This window comes from Ceratotherium simum, chromosome 1 (genome assembly GCF_057802395.1).
Source record: "Ceratotherium simum simum isolate JZ-2026a chromosome 1, ASM5780239v1, whole genome shotgun sequence".
NCBI classification, from domain to species: domain Eukaryota; kingdom Metazoa; phylum Chordata; class Mammalia; order Perissodactyla; family Rhinocerotidae; genus Ceratotherium; species Ceratotherium simum.
In genome coordinates this window covers 62,266,514-62,289,820 of record NC_141900.1, presented here as the reverse complement: position 1 = coordinate 62,289,820, position 23,307 = coordinate 62,266,514, and the positions used below count along the sequence as shown (strand labels likewise).

The window sequence follows — 23,307 nt, the reverse complement described above, 5'->3', positions numbered from 1 at the left end:
CTGGCAGATTCGGTGTCCGGTGAGGGCCTGATGCCTTGTTCACAGATGCGGCCTTCTCACTGTGTCCTCACCCGGTGGGAAAGGGGGCAAAGGAGCTTTCTAAGTTCTCTTTTAGAAGGGCACTGGTCGCATTCCTGAGAACTCCGCCTCCGTGACCTCAGCACCTCCCAGAGGCCCCGCCTCCTAGTAAAATCGCCTTGCGGTTAGGATTTCAACATATGGATTTTGGGGAGGACACAAACGTTCACACCATAGCACCCATCTAGTTGCAAGCAAGAGCTTGATCCTTGGTACTGGCATAGAAGTGCCCTGCCAGCGGTGACAGAGCATCAGGCTTAAAGGCCCTGGTGCTGCCCTGGCGATGGGAACGCACACCTTGGCCTCCCTGGTCTGTTGATGGAAATGACTGATGCTCCAGAGGTCATTTAGAGAACGCCCAGGAAAGCTCAGGTCCCTGAATTTCTGCAGAGATTGTGACCATCCCCTGGAGAGGAATCCCACCTGGCTCTCCTCAGGGCTTCAGGTCCCTCCCTGAGGAAGCCCAGGCCCTGGCTGCTGTGGGACCCAGGAGACTGACGACACCTCCCAAGAGGGGCCAGAGGGGCTCTGTGCCGGGGACTGGGGTGGGGGCTGACGTTGGAGTCCCTCAGCTGGAGGCTGATGTATGCACGGCTCTCTCTGCAGACTGGGAGAAAACAAAATAACGAGCGAAGGGGGAAAGTGTCTCGCGCTGGCTGTGAAGAACAGCAAATCCATCTTTGAAGTGGGGTGAGTCGAGGCGAACGCACGTAGGTGTGCATGATACAACCTGTTCTGTGTCCGTGAGCGCCTGGTGGTCTTTTTCTACATAAACAGACCAAAAGGCCTGCCGGGCAAGCTGTGGGGCAGAGGCCAACGACAGCTTTTGTCACTGATGCCCTAGGGGCCCCACTGGCTTCTGCACGGGAAACATTGTGGGAAGTCCCAGTTGACTGCAGCTTCAGTTGCACAGACTTTTATGTAATTCATGCAAAAATCAGCATTATCACCGTCAGCAAATGGAGGGAGCTGTTCTAGCCCCGTGTGGTAAGTTTCCACGGGCAGATGTTCTTCGTTTTAAGAATTTTACATATTCTCTGGAGGGTTTTTTTCATTCCATTTTTTTTATTGTGGTAAAATGCACATAACATAAAAGTTACCATCTTAACCATTTTTAAGTGTACAGTTCAGTGGCATTAAGTACATTCATCTAGTTGTGTAACCATCACCACCATCCACCTCCAGAACTCTTCATCTTGGGAAACTGAAACCCTGTGCCCATTAAACAACAATTTCCCATTGTCCCCTCACCCCAGTCCCCTGCAGCCACCCTTCTGCTTTCTGTCCCTATGAATTTGACTACTCTATGTCCCTCACATAAATGGAGTAATATGGTATTTGTCTTTTTGTGACTGGCTTATTTCATTTAGCATAATGTCCTCAAGGTTCATCCAGGTTGCACTATGTGTCAGAATTTCCTTCCTTTTTAAGGCTGAATAATAGTCCATTGTATGTATATACCACATTTTGCTTATCCATTCATCTGTTGGTGGACACTTCGTTGTTTCCACCTTTTAGCGATTGTTAGTAATGCTGCTATGAACACGGGTGTACAAATATCTCTTCCAGACCTTGCTTTCAAGTCTTTTGGCTGTATACCCAGAAGTGGAATTGCTGCATCAGACAGTAATTCTATTTTTAATTTTTCTTTCTTTTTTTTTTTTTTTTTGGTGAGGAAGATTAGCCCTGAGCTAACATCTGTTGCCAATCCTCCTCTCTTTGCTGAGGAAGATTGGCCCTGGGCTAACATCCGGGCCCATCTTCTTCTACTTTATCTGGGACGCTGCCACAGCATGGCTCGATAAGCGGTGCATAAGTCCGCGCCCAGGATTCAAACCTACGAAACCCAGGCCACTGAAGTGGAGCGAGGCACTTGACCACTACGCCACTGTTTTCCATGGTGGCTGTGCTGTTTCACATTCCCACCACCAGTGCAGTTCCAGGTTCACCACATTCTTACCGATGCTTGTGATTGTCTGTGTTTTGATAGTAACCATCCTAATGGGTGTGAGGGGTTATCTCGTAGTTTTGATTCTGGAGGCTTTTTAAAGCTTTTTATATTGTTATATTTTTTTGTCTGATTGTAAAAGAAACACTCATAATTTTGTTTATAAACTAAAATATGAAAAACATAATAAAAATCATCCTTTCAGAAATAATTATTGTCAACATTTGAGGTCAGTTAAGCTTTCTTGCTCTCTCTCACACCTGTGTGTGCTCTCCCTCTACTATGTGTTTAATGTAGTACAGGTCAAACTATATGTACAGAATTTTATTCTACCTTTTTCACTTAATTTCATGGCACGAGTAGTTTTTTACTTGATTAAAAATGTGACACCATTCAATTGTATAGTACACACACTTTTTACGCAAAACATTGAAAACTCTCATTCCAGGGTTTTAACAAGCCATCCCAGGGGCGATGTAGGCGGGTCGCTGGCTTGGTGAGAGCGTGTTGCTGAGGCAGCCCCAGTCCGTGGTGATGGGCCCGGCACACCTGCTGTGCTTTCTGTAGACAGTGCCCTCAGCCTATTAGGAACAGGCCAAGGGCTGTTCTGAGTGTGCTGCATATATTAACTCACCTAATCCTCACAACAACTCTACGAGTGAGTGCTCTTATCATCCCCATTTTACAGACAAGGAGACTAAGACTCAAGAGATTCCGTAATTCGCCCAAGCATGCCCAGGTGCTAGGTGGCAGAGCCTGGATGTGAGCCCAGCATCTTACCATGCAGACCCTCATTTTAGCCAGACCCTCTCAGGTTATCTGCTCTGGGGGAGAGAGTACAGCTTTGTTATTGCAAGTCCCCGTGAAAACCACAGCAGTCCTCACAGTTCAGTTTGGTAACATGCTGTTTACACAAAGGGAGCATTGCTGATAAGGTTTCTGATTGTGCTTTCTGATCTTTGCTTCGTGGGAGACCACCTCTGTCTCCATGAACGTCTCTGACCCCTGCACAGAGTTGAACAGATGGTGGGAGTCCAGCCCCTCCACAGGCCTTGCTCTCAGGCGGCTGCAGACCTGTGTACTCTGTGGGTGACGTTTCTGGAACATGATGAGCTCGGGCTCTCTGACTGACAGCTCTCCGAAAGCTCAGGGGTGAGATTTGGCCTCTAATTGTGCAACTTGCTGATGGACTTCTGCTGCCCCTTATCCTTACATTTCCCTTTGAATTCGAAATCCAGAGCAGCTCACTGAGGGGCTGGTGTAGGAATTCATGTCTAGGCCACAGCTCCAGGGACAGAGCAAAAACATCTGCCCCCTGAGTATACAGTCAAGTTTTGGCCCCCAGCAGAAAATAAGGGGTGAGCGTGAGCTAACTTTTACTGTCTTGCCTCTCCCTCAGGATGTGGGGCAACAGAATTGGTGATGAAGGAGCAAAGGCCTTCGCGGAGGCTCTGAGGAACCACCCCAGCTTGACCAACCTGAGGTGAGCGCAGCCTTCTAAGACTAGCTGTCCGGCGCCTCTTGTTTGCCAGGGAGGAGCCCAGGGGAAGAGGGGGGTTGGCATTCCTACTGGGGGAGTATTTGTGTGTGTGATTTTTCCTTTTCTTTGTTAAATGTTTTTATTGACATATGAGAGGCACAGAGGAAAGTCCATTACTCTCAAATGTTCAGCTCGGCGATTTGGTATATGCACATACCAATGTCAATCACCACCCAGATCAAGACACAGGACATCACCAGCCCCTCGGCAGTCTCCCCATGCCCCTTGGGGGTCGGGGAGGAATTCTTAAGTGCAGATAAAACTGAAAGGGACACTAGGCAGCAGAGTCCTGTCCCTTCCTCATTCTCAGGATGGCACTGGGACAAGAGGGGACCCTTCATCTCTGTAGACAGACGTGCTCCTCCTGGCCCTCCTTTAGGTCTCTGGCCAAATCTCTGAGACTTGTGTGTCTCCCTATTGCCCATATCCTTCCTGCCACTGAAAGAGAATCCAAGATGGTGGGGGCAGTAGCAGAGTTCCTTCTTTGTGAGAACAGAGGAAACTTCTTCAGATCTCATTGATGGGCACCTTGAAATGTCAGCCCTCGGAAGCAGAGCTCACCAGCACTCCTCAGCCTGCAGTCTGCACTGTGACCAGGTCTCGCCCATGTTCCGTTTCCTGTCTGGCCTCTCCTTGAGCAGCCTGTGCCTGTCCTCATGTTCTGAGCGTGGGCTCTGGAGCAACAAAGCCTGGGCAGCGACTGGCGAGGCCGAGCACTTCTGCTTCCTGCCTCAAGTCGGCCTGGGCAGGGGCCACCTCCAGGAGGAGTCGTCCTGGCTGTTTTGGTTGCTGAAATGTAGCCACATGTAGATCTGTCTCTAATAATCTACCCCAAGTGTTTTCCTTCCTAGTCTTGCATTCAACGGCATCTCTACAGAAGGAGGAAAGAGCCTCGCGTGGGCCCTGCAGCAGAACGCGTCTCTGAGAATATTCTGGTAATGACCAGTCATTTTGAAAGGTTGGGTCTCAGGGATCATTCCAAAGATGGCACACAGCCTGCACTCTTAAGTGAAAAGCTGCCTCTCAATTGAAAGGGCTCTAGGCCTTTCCTCAAAGTTTGGCTGATAATTTAATTTTCTTCTAGAGGAGAAAATAGCCATTCCCAGAGGCACAAACAGGTACAGAAGGGGGAAGTGGGCCCCAGGAGCGTGAGTTCGAGGCCTTAGCCTTCTTTGCCAACCTAGGCCTCAGGAAAACCAGAAGGCTGGGCATTCTAACTGTTAGTAGCATCCTCAGAACACCCTCAGACAGGCCTTGCAGAGTCCAACTTTCATGTTGTGGCTCAAAACTTTCTCCCTTCCTCCTCTTAAACCGCCTTCCTCTCTATGCTGCCTCCTCCTTCCCCAGGCAGCCACATCAGGATTTGGCTGTCCTGCCCCAGCTCACCTGTCACCTGTCACAGGAAGCCCACCGTCCTCACCCCCCCTCTCTGCACCCCAGGGGTCTAATTAAGGGAATGTTGCCTTATGACAGTGCTCTTTTTTTTGGTTCCTTTTTCTTTTGGTCATTTACACTGTTTTGATTTTATTTATTTGTATTTTGTTTACTTGCCTATATTTTAAATTGGGTGAGGAAATTGTATTATACATCTCTGTATCCTCCTCTTGCAGCTCAGTGCTCATGAGCTATTGGCTAAATTAGGTCATGAAAATAATGAAAATGTCCTCATTATGAGAGTTCTGGTACCAGACCTGCTGGCCAGTAAATGCATTTTTAATTCCTCTCCCTCAAAAAACCTTAAGAATATGTGCTTGTTTGAAAAAATGTAAGAGACTGAAGTCTGAAAAGTAGGAAGTGAAAGTACCTCCTCCCTTGTGTTTTCCAAATATAACTTTTTTCTTCTAGCCTTTGAAAGTATATTCTAGCCTTCTAGCAATTGAATGTATATTCAAATATCTATCTATCTATATAGATATAGATATATCCCTTTTCTTACAAAATAGAATAGCATTTAGCAATTGGCTTTAAAAAATACCTTAACCATATACTGTCCATATTTTACATGTCCCTTTATGTCAGGGTTTCTCAGTCTCAACCCTGTTGACATTTTGGCCCAAATAATTCTTTTTTGTGAGGGGCTGTCCTGTGCATTGTAGGATGTTTAGCAGAATCCCTGGCCTCTATCCATTATGTACCAATAGTTCCCCCCAGTTGTGATGATCAAAAATGTCTCCAGAGGGCAGGCCCTGTGGCCTAGTGGTTAAGTTTGGTGCACTCCGCTTCAGCAGCCCAGGTTTGGTTCCCAGGCACAGACCACTTGTCAGCAGCCATGTTATGGTGGCAACCTACATACAAAAAAAAAAAAATAGTGGGGCTGGCCCGGTAGCATAGTGGTTAAGTTCGCGCACTCTGCTTCGGTGGCTGGGGTTTGCGGGTTCAGATCCTGGGCGCAGACTGATGCATCGCTTATCAAGCCATGCTGTGGTGGTGTCCCATATAAAGTAGAGGAAGATGGGCATGGATGTTAGCTCAGGGTTAATCTTCCTCACACACACACAAAAAAAAATAGAGCAAGATTGGCACAGATGTTAGCTCAGGGTGAATCTTCTTCAGCAATAAAAAAAAAAAAAGTCTCTATACATTTGCAAATGTCCCCAGGAAGGGGAAATCACCCCGGCTGAGAACTAATACTCTACATGGATAATAATAATGTCAATACCCAGCATTTCTTGAGTGCTGACTGTATGCCACACGTTATTCTCAGCCGTTTACATGTATTAACTCACTCACTCTCACACGTACCCTATAAGGTCTATACCATTACTGTTCACATTTACCAGTGAGAAAACTCAGGTCCAGAGAAGTTAAACCACCTGCGTGATGTCGCCCTGCTAGTAGGTGATACACACCCGGCACGTCTGTCCCCAGAGCGCCCTTACCCACCATGCTCTTCTGCCTCGTTCTTTGTGCTACCTCATTCTCTCTAAGGGCTGCACAACATCCCATCGAATGTACAGTCACAGTTTATTTTGCCAGTCGCCTCTATAGACAGATATTTAAATTTATTCACATTACCTTATGACCAATAATACCGCGGTCAACACTGCCTGTGTAGATCCTTGTGTGTACATCTTTGCACACTGTAGGGTCAATTTTTAGAAGTCTGATCATTGGCTCAAAGTGTAACCATCTAAAATTTGGATGGACACTACCAAATTGCCCTCCAAGGAATGATTTTTAATGTTCTTTCTAGTCCGTTTTTCTTATTCATTCTTTCACCCACTGGCACAACAGGGTTTAGTCCTATTTCCATCCAGAGTTTCTAGCCCTCTGCTTTATCCAGAGCACTTCTGGTTTTAAGGACAATTGAGAGACTTCCTGAACTTTCAGTCACTGAACTTGGGTCCTTCTCAAGAGGCCTCAGAGCAAAGCGCTGAACACATTTTAACGTGCAGTCGGCAGACTTTTCTAGGTCTTCATTCAACTGACTTTGGTAACACGCTGTCAGTGGCGTTCAAGGGATCTCGGGGGCTGGAGGAGACCGAGAAGCAGGCATGTGCACCCCTGTCTTCTGTGAGATCTGAGGGCTCAGCAAGGATGGAGAGCGAGTACGGGCTCCTCTGCAGCAGCAGGACTAAGAAGTAGGAGCTTGGGTAAAGGATTTGCACCAGAAATGATTCACTGTTTATTTTCTGGGGCTCAGAGGCTGGGCTTGGAGCATGGCTGTTTGCTGAGTTCTCAGCAAGCGGTTAGCAGCGTAAGCTGGAGAGACCTGGGCTGGAATCCCGCTTCTGTGAACTCATTAGAAAATGTGTGCCATGTAGGGCTCTCCTGAGTAAACACTTCTTTCTTTTCTAGGCTCACCAAAAATGAACTCAATGATGAAGTGGCAGAGAGCTTGGCAGAGATGTTGCAAGTCAACCAGACACTGAAACATTTATGGTAACTCAGAGAACCTTAGAATTTCAGACTGTGCTCCTTTTTAAAAATATTTTTTGAGATAAAAGGCACCTACCATAAAATTCACCCTTTTAAAGTGTACAATTCATTGGTTTTTAGTATATTCACAAGATTGTGGAATCCTCACCACTGTCTAATTCTAGAACATTTTACCTATTCACCTCCATGACCCCCCAAAACCTGTATGCATTAAGCACTCTTTCCCCATCCTTCTCCCCCAGTCCCTGGCAACCACTAAGCTACTTTTTGTCTCTATGGATTTGCCTATTCTGGGCATTTCGTAGAAATGGAGTAAGACTACATGTGGTCTTTTGTCTCTATTCCTTCACTAGCGTACATTTTCCAGGTTCACCTACATTATAGCATGTATCAATTTTTCATTGCTTTTTGTGGCTGAATGATACTCCATTTTATGGATATTCCACATTTTGTTCTTCCATTCATCACTTGGTGGACATTTGGGTTGTTTCTACTTTTTGACTATTATGAATAATGCTACTGTGAACATTCATGTACGTGTCTGAGTTTGAACAAACATTTTCATTTCTCTAGGGTATATGCTTAGGCATAGAATTGCCGGGTCATATGGTCACCCTACGTTAACTTTGCAAGGAACTGCCAAACTATTTTCCAAAGTGGCTGCGCTACGTGACATTCCCACCAGTAACGTATGAGGGTTCCCATTTCTGCACATCCTCGCCAGCACTTGTTATGCTCCATCATTTTGAATCTTGCCATCTCATTGTGGTTCTGCTTTGCGTTTCCCTGATGACTAACAATGCTGGGCGTCTTTTCCTGTGCCTGTTGGCCATTTGTGTATCTCCTTTGGAGAAATGTCTCCGCATCCTTTGCCCATTTTTAAATTGAGTTTTTTGCCTTTTTATTGCTGAGTTTTTAGAGTTCTTTATATATTCTGGGTACTAGACATTTACTAGATGTATGATTTGCAAATATTTCCTCTCATTCTGTTTTTCGCTTTCTCGATAGTGACCTTTGAAGCACAAAAGTTTTAATTTTGATGAAGTCCTATTTATCTGTTTTTTCTTTGGTTGCTTGTGCTTTAAGTATCTTACTGAGAAATCACTGCCTAATCCAAGGTCACGAAGATTAAACCTAAGTTTTCTTTTGAGTGTTATAGTTTTGTTACCGCCCAGCGTGGGGCCTTCTGCTCGCCACAAGACATGCCAATAGTCCAGAGGCAAGGTGGTAGGAGAAAAAGGACTTTTTTATTACAGCTTGCTAGCAAGAGGGAAGATGGCTGACTCACGTCCAAAAGAACCATCTTTAGGGGGCACAAAATCTTACAGCAGTTATATAGGCCACTGGGTTATTGGGGAGGGGGTTAGGAATGTTGACCTTCTGGTGTTACACACTGGGAGTGCCACACCAGATCTTTCAGTTTTCATTGATGGTGGCTATCAGCATAGACTCTCTGTTCGGGGGTCATCACATTCCTAAGGAACTCAAAAGAACAAAGTTATCATCTTATCGCAGCTGGGAGGTACATGCACAAGCAGGGGTCGTAAAATCTACAGAGCTGTTAGATCTCCTGGAGGGTGCATATCCAGCTGGGTTAGTTTGTCAGAGGTCATTCAAAGTTACAATAGAGTTTTTCTTTTCTACAATATAGCTTCCCTATGTCAACCTTGTCTTGAGCCAGTATCAGTTCCCCCCCTTTGCTGTTTAACCCCTCAATCTTGAGGGATATCCTGTTGTTCCATCTTATTGAACCAGTCTCTTAGTAAGATGGTGATGCAGGTGGGCTCCCAAAGTGAGGCCTTTATTGTGGAAGCAAACAACCAGGTAATTAATAAGACAAAAAGAAAAACAAAGTTAATGGCGGGAGAAAATTATAAACCAGTTTCTGAATCCAGGGGACAGCCAGTCGAGAAGATTTCTAGATGTCAGCGCCAAAGCATCTTTGCAGCTTAAATGTCCCTGATGATGTCATTGGGTATTCAGGTGCTTTTCTGAGTGGCTTACACAGCAACAGACATGAATCTCTCTTAAGTTTATATCAAGTCCACCAGTTTCAGTTTGCAAGGCTTCAGGGAAAAGGGCAGGCTCAGTTCTCAGTGATTCCAAGTGAAAATGATGGAAAAAAATTGAAACATTAGTTTGGAGATTTGTAGCCAGATATTTCAAGAGACTATAAGAATTCAGGATCCAGTCTAGTGAATGGATATAAAACAGAAACCTCAAAGACAATTATCAGAACTAGAACCTAATATCCATGAATGTGTACTATAGTTTCTATTGAAACATATATTTTCCTCTCTAAAATCATCCTCATTTTATCAAAGATAGCCAAATTAAAACTAACCGGTTTGCAAAATAAAATAAACTTGGCCCAATTATTTACATAAGTACAGCAAGAATAGCCACTGATCATATAGGCTCTTTTAAATCTGCTTTGCTGGAACTCTTTATAAACAATCTCAGATTGAACTTTAAAGGCCTCTCAAGGCCAGGAAAGCCAAGCCAAGGACTTTGTCATCAGCCTTTGCCTGCAATACCTACAGATTTGGGTGAATTCCTCTCTTCTCAAGGTCCCCCGAAATATTTCAAGGTTCCTTGTACCTGCCAGATAAGTGACATTCCTTACTTATCCAGTAAATGCTGCTTGGAACACTGAACATAAGGTACCAGGCCAATACTTCCATGTGGCTTTATTCCATAAAGTCCAATCTTTGTCTCTCAGAAGCTGTCTTATCACATTCCAGTCAAAGCTTTGGTAATATAATAGATGTTTCACAATCTTATGCAAATAACTATATTGCCATGAAAACAAGAATACTCCCTTACTAAGAGTTTCAAAATCCTGGAGGGATCAGGCAGGGAGAAAAAGATAAGTGTTTCAATTCTGCTTACAAAGGTATAATTTACCAAATTGCCATAAGTCATAGCTATCTCAGGAGAAAAGAGAAAAAGTTTTCCTTAAATCTAAAAAAACAAAACATTTAAAAAAATAAGCAATATTGCAAAAAAAAAGTCATAAAATTATAATCATCTCCATCAGTTAATTCAGTCCAGTGTAATTGATTCTTCATCTTAATCTTCTGTTGGCAGTTTCATGAAGTCCACAGTTTCTCTGTTAGAGTCCTGTTATTTCTTACCCAGTTCAGTTTTCTAATCTGCAGGTTCATCAGAAACCTGTATGCTGGAGTAAGCGCCAGAGTCCTTTCCATGAATTTCTCTGAAGATGAAACATATTTTGCAAAAGCATCAAACAATAACTGTCTGTAAACAACAAGACCCCAAAATAGCAATTGACAAAGAAATATGGTTAATTTTGTGACATACAATACTTTAAAATAATAACCAGAACCAGACTGATAACTAGGACAGATCAGAATTTCAGTAGCGTTATACAATTTCAAAGCACCTATATCAATAACATTCACCCACACAGTATCACCTAAGAAGGTTTATCATCACTTATTTGACAATGCTTCCCATGTAATTTAACATACCGAATAAGCCTAATAAGTTTAGTATCTTCCTCCTTGTAGGAGGAGAGCAAATATCTTTGAGAAGTTCCAGGGGCCATTTGAAAATTCTCAAAGAAAAAAAGTCAAAAGAAAGACTTTATTTAAGATATGAATTTTGGGGAGCTTGTCAAAAAAAAATATCAAAAGGTTTTAAGACATTTGATCAAATAGGAAATAATGCTCACTGCGAAACAATGCTCAGTAAGCATTTAAACAGTCAAGGGCAAACAGAGAGTTAAAATAGTCAAAAAAAAAAAAACAATAGAGAAACCTCAGTCCTTTTGAACATAGGAAATTATTTCAACACAGTTTTTCTGTCTTTTAGGTAGGCTTACTCAAAGGTAAAGAAAATCTTTTATAACCTCTTTATCAAGTTCAAGAAAATTATCCGTTTAAGAGAAAAGACCAAATTTTAATGTTGTACCAGCTTACTTTTGATATTAAAACTCATTTACTTAATTAAATTCATTTTAATCTCAGCCAACTTGACCATGCATAAAACTCTTTTTCCAGAATTCCTCTTCCACAAATCTTCTATAACTTTCTTTTTACACTCAGAATTTGTCCCATGCCTTCCTGTCTTCCTTTCTAGTACTTTGGGACAAATTTATCTTTCTTAACCAACCAAACAAAATCTTTCCATTCTTTGTACCTTCTTTACTATACACATCTTACTTTCTTTGTATACAGAGCTGTTTTCTTTATTAATTTTTAGTAACTTTAATCACATATATTAATTAGAATTTTTTTTTTAACCCTTATAGACTTTGACTTCTAAGTAAAAACTAAGTAAGCAGTTATAAACTTTCTTTTATGTTAGCATTCTGTGGCTTGGCAAATTTATTTCTTGGCAAATTATTGGCAACACTTTTCATAATTTCTGGAAACATGTTACTTTATAGTACATTCTTTTAATAAAACACAAGTGTTTACTAATAGACCCAAAACACCTTTTCTGTAATAAGCCAAAAGTAGATAAACTTAGATATGTTTAGCAATAATGTTTCAGTATTTTATCTTATTTGAAAATGACCCAGATAGTCAATGAACTTGTATCAAAAACTCTAAAGTTTTAAGTTACCAAAAGGAATTTTGGAAGCTGTTTTTCCCAAGTATGCAGACCACAAAACATAATTATTGTACCTAAAAACTCTTATTTTCCTCTATCTAAATCATTTGTTTCCAACAATTGTCAATCAAACCAACAAACTTAAACCAGCTTTCATTTACCAAAGATTAATTTATATCATGTTAACTTGAAAGACATTTGGGTTAACTGCATTTAGAAATAATTTTTTTTAAGTGCCTACTTCAAGTTAATGAAGAGAGCTCTTAATTTTGACCATACCATCCAGAGGTAATATATCACATATAGGAAACATACATATACACACATACACAGAGACTGCACAGCTATTACTGCCATGAATCAGGTACAAGACTCCCCAGTTATGAATTCAAATGTTTGTTTTAAGCCTTTTTTTCTAATATTCATGGAGAAGACACTCGAGATGCTAGATTTTTGGCCAGGTGCGCTCCTATGGCCATTTTTGGCCTTTTTACTCTTTTTTTCCCCTTCAGTCTTAGAAATTGGTGATGAGCTAGATAACACTTCCCAGAGAGGGACGAGGCGATAATCCTTTTCGAGATAAAGGAACTGGGTGGACTCTGAACTGCCTCTGGAGCTGCTTTTCCAGTCGTACAAGGATTTTTTTAGGACACTTGCTCTTAATTTCTCAGAAATTGGGTTGTAACTGAAATGACATTATAGATTGATCTACCTGTCCAACTACATCATAAAGGCACAGAGGAGCCACTCAAGTTTTCCCCAAGTTGGAGTTTCTGGGGAATATCTGCCTTGTCAGTTTTTAATATCCCAATAGCTACAAGCATTTATGGCTTAACTATGGACATGAGGCGTCCCCAAAAGAGACTGCAAAAGGAGTAGCCCTCACAGGATCCAGAAAATTCACTCCAAAAAAAAAACAGCCCAAGAAAGCAAAAGCCTTTGCTTGAGAGGTGGTAGTGCACCAACAAACAACAAAGATTGAGACAACAAAGGTCCCTGATGGACTGGGACCCCCTCATGACCAAAGAAATCACAAAGCCAAGTTCTCACGATATAGCAAGAGACAAAGAGAGAAAGTAACCTCATCCTATATGCACATTAACAGCTTTAGCTATGCTTTGGGTCTCTTGGAGCCAGACTAATACCTAGGGGGGAGGTGCTGCGGGGTTGGGGACTATGTATGCTTTACAGAGTGCCTCGTCATTGCACAGACATTTTCTTGAAGTTGGCAGGGGACCTGTGTCATCTACCCCGTTCCATGACCCAACTTATCCTTTCACGGGAGACTTCTTGAGGTGGTGACCACTCTAATGGCTTTTAACTGCTCGAGCCGCACCCACCCATATTGCAGCTCTTTTGGCTTCCAAGATGCCCTGTTAGCAATAGCTTCCACCTTATGCACACACTCCACAGGCGGGGCCCTGCGGCAAAGTCTACTGCGGCCACCCAGACAACAGGCTTATGGAGCTGCCTGCATCTTGCTCTAAGGGTTTTCCTTTATGACAAATGACACAAAAAACAGAAACAAGGGAAAATAGTGACTGTCTCCGGGAGGAGAAGGATCAATAAACCAATGAATATTCAGTAGCTCCCTACTGCTTACCTGTAGCTGAAAGTCGCCCAATTCAGGAGAATGCAGCCTAAGGGGTTTCAGGTGGGGATCAAATTAGTGTTTCCCATTGTTTCAGAATTTAGACATGACTGGTGAAAAGTATATTTATGCTGCAACTACAATCAGATTGCGAAAATTTAAAGCATCCCTACAATCAAGAACTTTACAATGAATGCCCAGACAAGGCTTTCTTCAGATAGCCAATATAATTCCCCTGAGGCTGACGGCAGTTTGGTAGGATTCTTAGCCACAAACAGGAGTACAACCCGCATTTCTGTCCAACTATTTCTGACTGCAAAATGAGGTGCACCCTATTTTCGTCTAACCGTATTTTGGGATCCCCCCACAACCTGACAGTTATCAAGCCAAGCCCTCCGGACACAAAACAGGCTCGGTGAGATTCTGCGGTCCTCTGTAAACATTTACACCTTTTGGAAACTTTTGGTGGAAAGGTGGAGGCCTTGACTCTTTAAAGATTAAAGATTTTTCCTTGTTCCTTGGTTTGGAGGCTCCAAAAGATCCCAAAATGGCCACTGTAATTTTAAATTATCCCGGGTTATCTTGCCAGCTATTCACAGTTATCTCCCTTTTAGAGGGGGCTTTATCAAGGTGGCCACAACAAACAAGGTCTGATAGTGAGGTAGTGGGAGCAGCGCCCGCAAGAATAATCAAGGGGTCGGCTCTTTCCCTTATGTGTCCCGGCACCCACAAAGTTCAGGTGATGTAAGCCCCGGACGAGCTGCCACTGCCGATTGCCTCACCATGAACAATGAGGGCCCAGTAAGATACGTTCTTCAGGAGGGGTCCCTATGAGGCCGTTGCACATCATGGGCAGACAGCCTGACACCTCTGTAAAGTCCCCAGTCACCTGGGAACGTCCCAAAGGACGAGAGGGAACAGTGCCTCCTTCTTCCGAATCAGAAGACTCTCATAAGATTAGTCTAAAAGGCAGTTTGTTACCGTCATGGAGAAACTCAGTCCCCAAGCAGCCAATTTTAACAAATAACACAGTCAAACATAGACAAACATGAACAGATAAAGAAATCCAATCTCTGGGACTCTAACCCAGGGTACTCGGGGACCCTACCCTGGGGTTCGGGACTCTAACCCGATCCTTTTGAGCCCCAACGGCTGTAACCTTTATATTGTCTTCCACAATCCTAGCCTTGGGATTTTAACCCAGCAACCAAATCTCATCAGTGGGGCCTCTAACCCACAATCCTGACAAGATATTAGACAATTTTAGGCAGAGGCGCATCTTAACAAGGTCATTCACCCGAATCCAAAAGACGTCTGATCCTGGAGCTCTTTACAGACACAAACACAGACACAGACAAACTAGACACTGGTTCCTAGATTCTGGGTGAAGTCCTATGCCTCTTCCCACTCTGGCAGGGCACCCTATTTACCAGATAGTCTCCCTTCTCAAAGAGGGGACCCCAGATGGAGGGGAAGGAAAGTTCTCAGTGGTGGACCCCTGAGGTGACTTACCCTACTCCAGATGTGAGCCCGTCAACCCACCAGATGTAGCCATTTCTCATCCTACCACATCAGCGTTAGGAGGCAGCCGGTGTCGGTACGGGAGAGCAGATAGGGCAGATCCCCAAGACAAAGAGAGCCTCGGCAGCCACTAGGGACTCACCCATCAGGCCGCCCATCCGAGGTCGGCTGGCCAGGAGCAGGACTTAACGTCCCATCTGGGGTACCAAATTGTTACTGCCCAACGTGGGGCCTTCTGCTGGCCACAAGACATGCCAATAGTCAAGAGGCAAGGTGGTAGGAGAAAAAGGACTTTTTTATTACAGCTTGCTAGCAAGAGGGAAGATGGCTGACTCATGTCCAAAAGAACCATCTTAAGGGGGCACAAAATCTTACAGCAGTTATATAGGCCACTGGGTTATTGGGGAGGGGGTTAGGAATGTTGACCTTCTGGTGTTACAGACTGGGAGTCACCACACCAGATCTTTCAGTTTTCATTGATGGTGGCTATCAGCATAGACTCTCTGTTCGGGGGTCATCACATTCCTAAGGAACTCAAAAGAACAAAGTTATCATCTTATTGCAGCTGGGAGGTACATGCGCAAGCAGGGGTCGTAATATCTACAGAGCAGCTAGCTCTCCTGGAGGGTGCATATCCACCTGGGTTAGTTTGTCAGAGGTCATTCAAAGTTACAATAGGGTTTCTCTTTTCTGCAATATAGCTTCCCTTATGTCGACCTTGTCTTGAGCCAGTATCAGTTTCACGCTTACACGTAGATCTTTGATCCACTTGGAGTTAATTTTTGTGTATGGTAAGAGGTGTCGGGCTCCACCTCCGTTCTTCTGCATGTGGATATCCAGTTTCCCAGCACCACTTGTTAAAAACACTCTCTTTCCCTTCTGAGTGGATCTCACACTTTTGCCAAAAATCGGTTGACCATAAATGTATGGGTTTATTTCTGGACTTTCTATTCCAGTCCATTGGTCCATATGTTTATCCTTATGCCAGGACCACACTGTCCTGATTATTGTAACTTTGTAGTAAGTTTTGAAGTCCGGAAGTGTGAGTCTTCCTGCTTTGTTCTTCTTTCTCAAGATTGTTTTGGCTACTCTGGGTCTCTTGCATTTCCGTATATGAACGTTAGATCACCTTGTTAATTTCTGTAAAAAAGCCAGACTGTGCTACTTTTACATCTGGTTTTTTTGTTTTCTTTCTGGCCTGTAGATTTTCTTTTATGCCCTTCCCTAGGTGCCAGGCCAGCCCCTCCAGGGAGACAGAGCTAGAACAGCGCTGGAGAGTGAGTCTTGGCTGCTTCGTGCATGCACAGACCACACTGGCCCCAGTGAAGGTAGCCCCAGCGGGCGCTTGTGGCTGAGCACTGCCAGGCTTCTTAGCTCTCCGCCTACCCGGCCTCTTGCCAAGTCTTGGCTGGAGGTAGTTCACCCTGTCCTCAGCAAGGCGGAGGTGGCGCCGGTGGTAGCAACCGTGAAGGTGATTAGAAAACAGCAGAGTTTAACTGAATGCAGAACTCTGTGCCCACTTCCAGATTCTGTTTCTGCTCTTTTTGCAAAAATGTCCAAGTTACACTGTGGTTGTGCTTACCAGGTCACCACCTCTGCCACTGAGCCCAGGGGTCCCAGCTGCTGCACAGCCATGCAGTCCTGTGTGATTGGGCAGTCATGGTGACAAGAGCGCCCTTCCACCCGGCACCATGGCAGAGACTGTGAGAACCACTTCACACATATCCTTCCATTAAAACCTCACACACCCAGGGTCGGGGGGGAGTTCTCTTATAGTTATTCCCATTTTACAGATCAGGCAACCGAGGCACAGATAGCTTAAGCTTATTTCTTTAAGGATCTGAGTTGAAAAGTGGGGAATGGTATGTGCAGATGAGGAGAGATTTTAACCACTATGCTCTGCTGCCCCTTTAAGGTGTGGGCCCCTTCATGCTTAATTTCTATCATTTCATCAATCACAACAGCATAGGCCCTCATCTTCCTGGTAGGGCTGCCTTCTTGGGTCAGTGCCCAGGATTTCTCAGGGTCAAGTTCAGCAGAAGCCTTATTCTACAAATAGCCAGGAGTGAGGAGTGAGCCTGCGATGAAGTGTAGACACATCACTGCCTTGTGCTGCATTTATTCCTGGTTGAGTTGGAAGCATAGCTGCCCAGGGGAGCATTTCAGGAATCGCCCAGTCTTCCTAGCTGTATCTGAAAGCTTTCTTTCATTAGGATGACTACTACCCAACATATTTGGGTTACTCTCAGAGGCCCCATTATTGATGCTTTCCCACGGGACCCATGAGTGGCGGCAGAACTGTTTCTCCTCCCTCCCTCTAGGGTGTTGGAGAGGACATGGGACCATCTTAGAAGCCTTTGTTTCCCCCAAAGAAGAGAATGGCCAGTTGGTAGCTACTTAACTTTAAAGATTTTATTTATTTTTTGCCCCCAAAGCCCCAGTAGATAGTTGTATGTCACAGCTGCACACCCTTCTAGTTGCTGTATGTGGGACTCGGCCTCAGGATGGACAGAGAAGTGGTGCCTCGATGCGCACCCGGGATCCGAACCCGGGCCGCCAGCATCGCAGCGCACGCACTTAACCACCAAGCCACAGGGCCGGCCCCGCTACTTAACTTTAAAAACTCCCTTGCCTTTCCCTAGCCGCCTGGAAGGAGACATCAGACTGTCTGTTCCCCAGATGTGTTTCTTAGACTTTGTTGTTCAGACTGGTGGTCTCCAAACATTTTTTATTCGACATGCCTGTAATGAAAAATGTCAAGCACACACATGCACATATATATATTCATGTAGTAAACTATCTATATATGAATATACAGGTATATTATGCTCACTATAAAAATATACAAAAAAATTAAACATTTTATAGGATGTCCTTTATTCTGGTGGATCTGATCTAAACAATCTTAGCCAGATTAAAAGTCAGTTCTTCCCCTGACCCTGTCTCTTATCCCACCATACCCTTACAACTCTCTGACAACTCCCTAACCAAGGAGGCAGGTTTAATCCAGTATTATGTATTTGGTAAATATACGTTCTTCTCGCAGGCTTATCCAGAACCAGATCACAGCCAAGGGAGTTGCCCAGCTGGCGGATGCATTACAGAAGAACACTGGCATAATGGAGATTTGGTAAGACCCGTTCACCACTTGCTGTAATAATAGTACCAACAATGATTACTTAGTCAGGACCATTGACTGTGTGCCAGTCACAATGTAGGGCAATTTCCATTTATTCCTCGTCTTTCCAACAATCCTGTAAAGTAGGTGGTATTATCTCCACTTCACAGATGTAGAAACTGAGGCCCGGACTGGGGAAGTGAAACTTGCCCAAGGTCACAGCTAAGAGGAGATGCTGGAATTGGGCCCAGACCGCTGACTGCAGAGTTTGTGCTCTCCTGCCCAGCACCCTGTCCCGTCTACCACCTGGGCTTGCGTGGGGGCAAACAGCCCCGGAAAGAGATTCTCACTGGAAGTGAATCACTCTGGGACTCACGAGACTGAGAGATGGACGTGCTGGTCCGGAATCTGGGGCTCGTTCTTCCCCGTCTCTGGGCTTCCCGGGCTGCAGGAGACACTTCCAGGCTGGATTTGAGCTGATTTGTTCTCTTTCTCGACTTCCTGTTTCTGCTTTGAGGACTCACTCACGGGAGTGGAAGGAAACCACGTCAGCTGCTTTACGACGACACCGAGCCCCATTCCACTTTCCTTCCAAGACACAGCCCCGAGGTGGGGCTGGCCTGGAGACTGTGCAGGGGTTTTCTGTCGGTAGCTACAGTTACAGCAGCGGTGTAGGTGCCGGGGACGTGGCAGTTAACCGGACAGAAAGGGCCCTGACTGCTTGAGCGTCCTGAGGAAACCCACTGAGAACAGAGGGCCCTGTGTCCCTGAACCCAGGCTCCCAGGTGCTCTGGAATTTGTTCTCTACCTCCGCCTGGCCGGAGACAGCCCTGCAGAGCATGAGGCTCTGACCCATGTGGAGAACTCAGCAGGGGGCAGAGCCGGGCCCCTTGAGGACACAGACCACAGGAGCTCACGCTCCCACTGTGACTCCCTGAGATCGGCGGAGCAGCCTCACTGTGAACCCAGACGCTCAGCTTGGGGGGTAGTTACTCATTAACTACTTTCTTTCTTATGGCTGGGGAGAAGAATTTTACAGCTAAAAAAAAATCAATCGAGGTCCAGCTCCCTGAGCTCGGTGCCTAGAACAGTGTTTTCTAAACTTTGCTTTGGAACTTGTTAGTGGATGATGAAATCACTTTGGGGGGGTTGCAACCAGCATTAGTTAAAAAATGAGATTGAAAAGAACAGAATAGCAGAGCACACTGTGCAAAGTATGAAGTATGATTTCATACTCTTATTTCAGGTGTGCGTGTGTGTGTGTGTGTGCGTAGATGCTGGTTCACAATGTAAAACGTAACTCGTATTTGGGAGTCACAGGTCAAAAAAACTTGAAAAACACTGTCCTAGAGAAGAAGACTGATGGAGGATACTGTGGTATGTGTGCAGCGAAGCCGAGCCCCTCCTCAGCTGGGAAGGCAGTGGGGAGCTCGCAGGATTTCAGTTTGCATTCATCTCCAGCCACCTTCACCTCTATGATCCCCTCCCTAGAAGCACTCCATTTCCTGCTGATCCTGTTGTTTGAGGACAGCAGAGCGGGAGGGAAGGGGGCGGGCCAGGCTGCAGGACGGTTTGCAGGCGACAGTTGGCCTCCACTTTTCTCAGAGGTGGGTTAGGGCAGTCGTAAGGCCACGTAGCTGCTTTAATTCTGTCAAGCTTGAAAATGCATTTGCGGCCTCCCAAGGACCACTGTTCCTACCTACACAAGCTGCTGTTTGTGCAGCGCCAGGGGTCTGGCTTCAAGGCGTGCTATCCAGAGCCTGAAGGAGGCACTTGTGTCGGGGGTGGACTCAGAGAGAGGGCAAGGGCAAGGGCTCAGGTGCTGGCCCAGGAGCGTCTTCACTTCAGGCCATGGCTTGTCCCATGTGTGTGACTTCATGGGACCAGGCTCTGCAGGGGTCCTGGCCATGTCGGCCCTGTCCGGGGGCTGCCACACCAGGCAGCAGGGCTGTTGTGGTCGAGCTGGCAGGGGAGCAGGGAGGAGCTCTGCCTGATGGACCATCTCCATGGACTCATTATCTGTACTGACATTTATTTCTACCTCGTCCCTATCCAAAAAGAACGTGAAGTCTGAAGTCCCTTAGTGAGTTCTGCCTTCAAAGACAGAAAGTAGAAGTGGTGAATGACCTGGCATTGTAAGTTACAGCATTTATCACACTCCATTGTAACAGCTTTCCTGAGGCTGTCTCCTCCAGACTGGAGCTCCTTGAGGGTAGGTCCTGTGTCCCGGTCACTGCTGTGTCTCCAGGGACTAGCGCTGCATCTTCATCCATTTGTTGAATAACCAAGTGCTTGAGTGCCAGGCACTGTGCCAGCACCGAGAACCCCGTGGTGAACACAACGGACCTGCCCTCATGGGCTTACCATGTAGTGAGGGAGACACACGGTAAAGAAAACAATCATTCAAGTTAATATTAATTATAATCGTGATGAGTGCTGTAAAGGGGAAGCTAAGAAGGGAACCTAATACAGATGAGGTTCAGGGAAGGTCTCCCTAAGGAAGTGGCATTTCAACTAAGCCATGAAGGATGAATAGGAGTTAGTCAGCTGGGGTGGGAGGGAAAGTGTTCCAGGTAGGGGGAAGCACATGCAAAGGCTCTGAGGCAGGCAGTAGCATGGTGTCCTTGAAGAACAGCAAGAAGCTGATGTGCCCTGGAGTTCAGACAGTGTGGAAGAGGGGGCAACAGGAGGTGGAGGAGATGGGCAGAGACGAGACCATAAAAGATCTGTGGGTCACGTTACATATTTTGGTCTTTATCCTGAAAGCAATGGAAAAGTCATTGAAGGGTTTGAAGCAAAGTGGGAAGTGATCAGATTTGCATTATAAAAAGACCTCTCTGGCTCCCCTAAGAAAATGGGTTTGAGGAGGCCAGAGTACATGTAAAGGGAGCAGTCAGTAGGACATTGCAGAGATCCAGAGATGAGATGATGGTTGCTCAGACCAGGATGTGGTGGTGAAGATATGGAGAGGTTCCAAGGAGGCCTTCTAGGGATGTTTAGGGAGTAAAATACAACTTTGTGATAGAACTTTGGAATATGGAGATGAGAAGGAAGGTGTCAAGGTTGATCCCCAGGTTAGTAACTTGCACAACTGGATGAAGAGTGGTACCCCTCAGAGACCTAGGGAACCCTGGGGAGATGTGGCCACTTTGAGGTGCCTGGGACACGTCCAAGTGAAGATGTCAGGTAGGTCAGTGGCTCCTGAGCAGAGAGGTCTGGGCTGCAGGTCACTGACGTAAGGATGAGGCCAAAGCATAGATGACGTCACCTGGAGGGAATCCATTATTTAGAGGTCACATGGAGGAGAATATGGTGAAGGAGACTGAGATGGAGTGGCCAGATTTAGGAGAAAAACCAGGGAGCATAAGATCAAGTCAGGGGAAGGTAGTGTTTCAAGAAGGAGGGAGAGGGCTGGACAGCCTGTGAAGGTCAAGAAAGACAAGGCCTAAAAGATGTCATTAAATCCAGGTTCATAGAGGCTATTGTTGACCTTAGTGAGACCTGGTTCATAGGGTGATGGTAGCTGGAAAGGATTAATATTAATATCAGACAAGTATTCAAATAGAGCGCCTCCCTTCATTTCAGGGTCGTGTGAAGCACAAGAGGGTGTTAGGAACACAAGCTGGGAAGAACGTACGGCAGTCCCTAACATTTTACTTGTGTTCTTTTTTTTCCAACAGCCTAAATGGAAACTTGATAAAGCCAGAAGAAGCCAAAGTCTTTGAAGATGAGAAACGGATTGTCTGTTTCTGAGAGGATGTTGTCCTGTTCGTGGGTCTCGGCCCTGGGAGGCTCCCTGGCAGCAGACTCCACTATGCAATCACCTGTCTTGGCTGTCTGAAAGGGCTCTGCTGAGACGGGACCCTCAGGAGCCCACTGTCTTCGTGATGCAAATCACCCTCCATGCGGACGCTCTGATTGGCCAACTCTGAGCAGCTGTTACAATTTTGCAGGAAAAGCGTGTGCCTTGTGCGCCGTTTTAGTTCCTGTCAGTATACTAGGAGAGACGTTAATGCACATCCATGCTTATTTTAATCTGAAACTGGAGGAATAAGACTTTGAGCTCATACAAACACCTGCCCTAAGGGCCAGCGGGCGTGAGTTGGTCACAGCTGTCTTCATTGAAGAGTTGAGGACGTGGTGCAAAGTTGGTGCCAATCTTCTTGGAGAAAAAGTGCTCAACGAACAGGAAGTGTTTTACCTAAAATAGTCTCTTCTTCCTCAGTACTTCCCCATGTGTTATTATTCCCACTTTACAGCTGTAGATACTGAGGTGTTACAGTGTGGGGATTTCACTTACGGGAGGTTTTATAGGGAGATGGTGTTGAGAAAAGGACTCATCACAGGCTTTTTAGTCCTGGAGTCTCATTGTCTGCTGACAGCGATCACTGGATGCCCTCTTAGCCAGTCTAAGAGAAAGGACGATGCCTTCGTAATGTCGAGTTTCCACTCAGGGCTTTCGCCTGGCTAGGCTGACCTCCTCCTGAAGGCTAATACATGGGCAAAGGGGCTCTGCCCTGAAGGAAGAATTAATGCCCGTCCTCCAGAAGGAATAAGGCATAGCTTGCCCTTGTGGCCCTGGCATCCAAACAGAAGCTTCTCTCTCTCTCCTGCCTTCTTGAGGAAGGGCAGTCTCTTCCTGCTGCTGAGTAGTTGTGAGGGTGACTGAGTTGGAGCCAAGACTCAGGCTCCAGCTGAGAACCTGGCTAGCACGCGTGATGGACACCTACTACCACAGTGGGCACGTGGATGCTAAAGGGGGAAGGGTGGTGATATTACCAGATAACTTGTTCTTTTGCCAATTCATTTGTTAATAAAATACTGAAAACACTCACTATTTCTAATTGCCTGAGTCTGGGGTTTTTCAAATCACGCTCTGATCCCAGAACCCCATGCTTGACTCCCTTGGGAGGCACGCACTGCATTGGGTGGGGCCCTGGGGTGACGTGCTGTGGGGAGATCCTGATGAAGGAAGGCCACAGGCATCGTCAGTTTGATCCTTTGCAGGCCTCTCCACCTAGCAAGGGACCAAAAAAAGCCGAGGAAGCAAC

The 23,307-nt window shown here is 45.5% G+C and overlaps 1 protein-coding gene across 2 annotated transcripts in view; it reads left to right on the top strand.

The window, feature by feature from the left end:
• The window catches only part of NOD1 (nucleotide binding oligomerization domain containing 1), a 57,642-nt gene extending 34,550 nt beyond the window's left edge, over positions 1-23,092 (top strand). Inside the window, exons 7-12 of one of the 2 annotated variants that reach the window (XM_087429179.1) lie at positions 685-768; positions 3,426-3,509; positions 4,418-4,501; positions 7,365-7,448; positions 18,185-18,268; positions 21,937-23,092. In XM_087429179.1, coding sequence (XP_087285305.1) covers positions 685-768; positions 3,426-3,509; positions 4,418-4,501; positions 7,365-7,448; positions 18,185-18,268; positions 21,937-22,009 — 493 coding nt within the window. In that variant the 3' untranslated portion in view covers positions 22,010-23,092. Of the gene's footprint in view, positions 1-684; positions 769-3,425; positions 3,510-4,417; positions 4,502-7,364; positions 7,449-18,184; positions 18,269-18,426; positions 19,453-21,936 lie in introns of those variants that run through there. The other variant, XM_087429186.1, reaches the window with a different exon arrangement.
• The last annotated feature ends 215 nt before the right edge of the window (positions 23,093-23,307 follow it).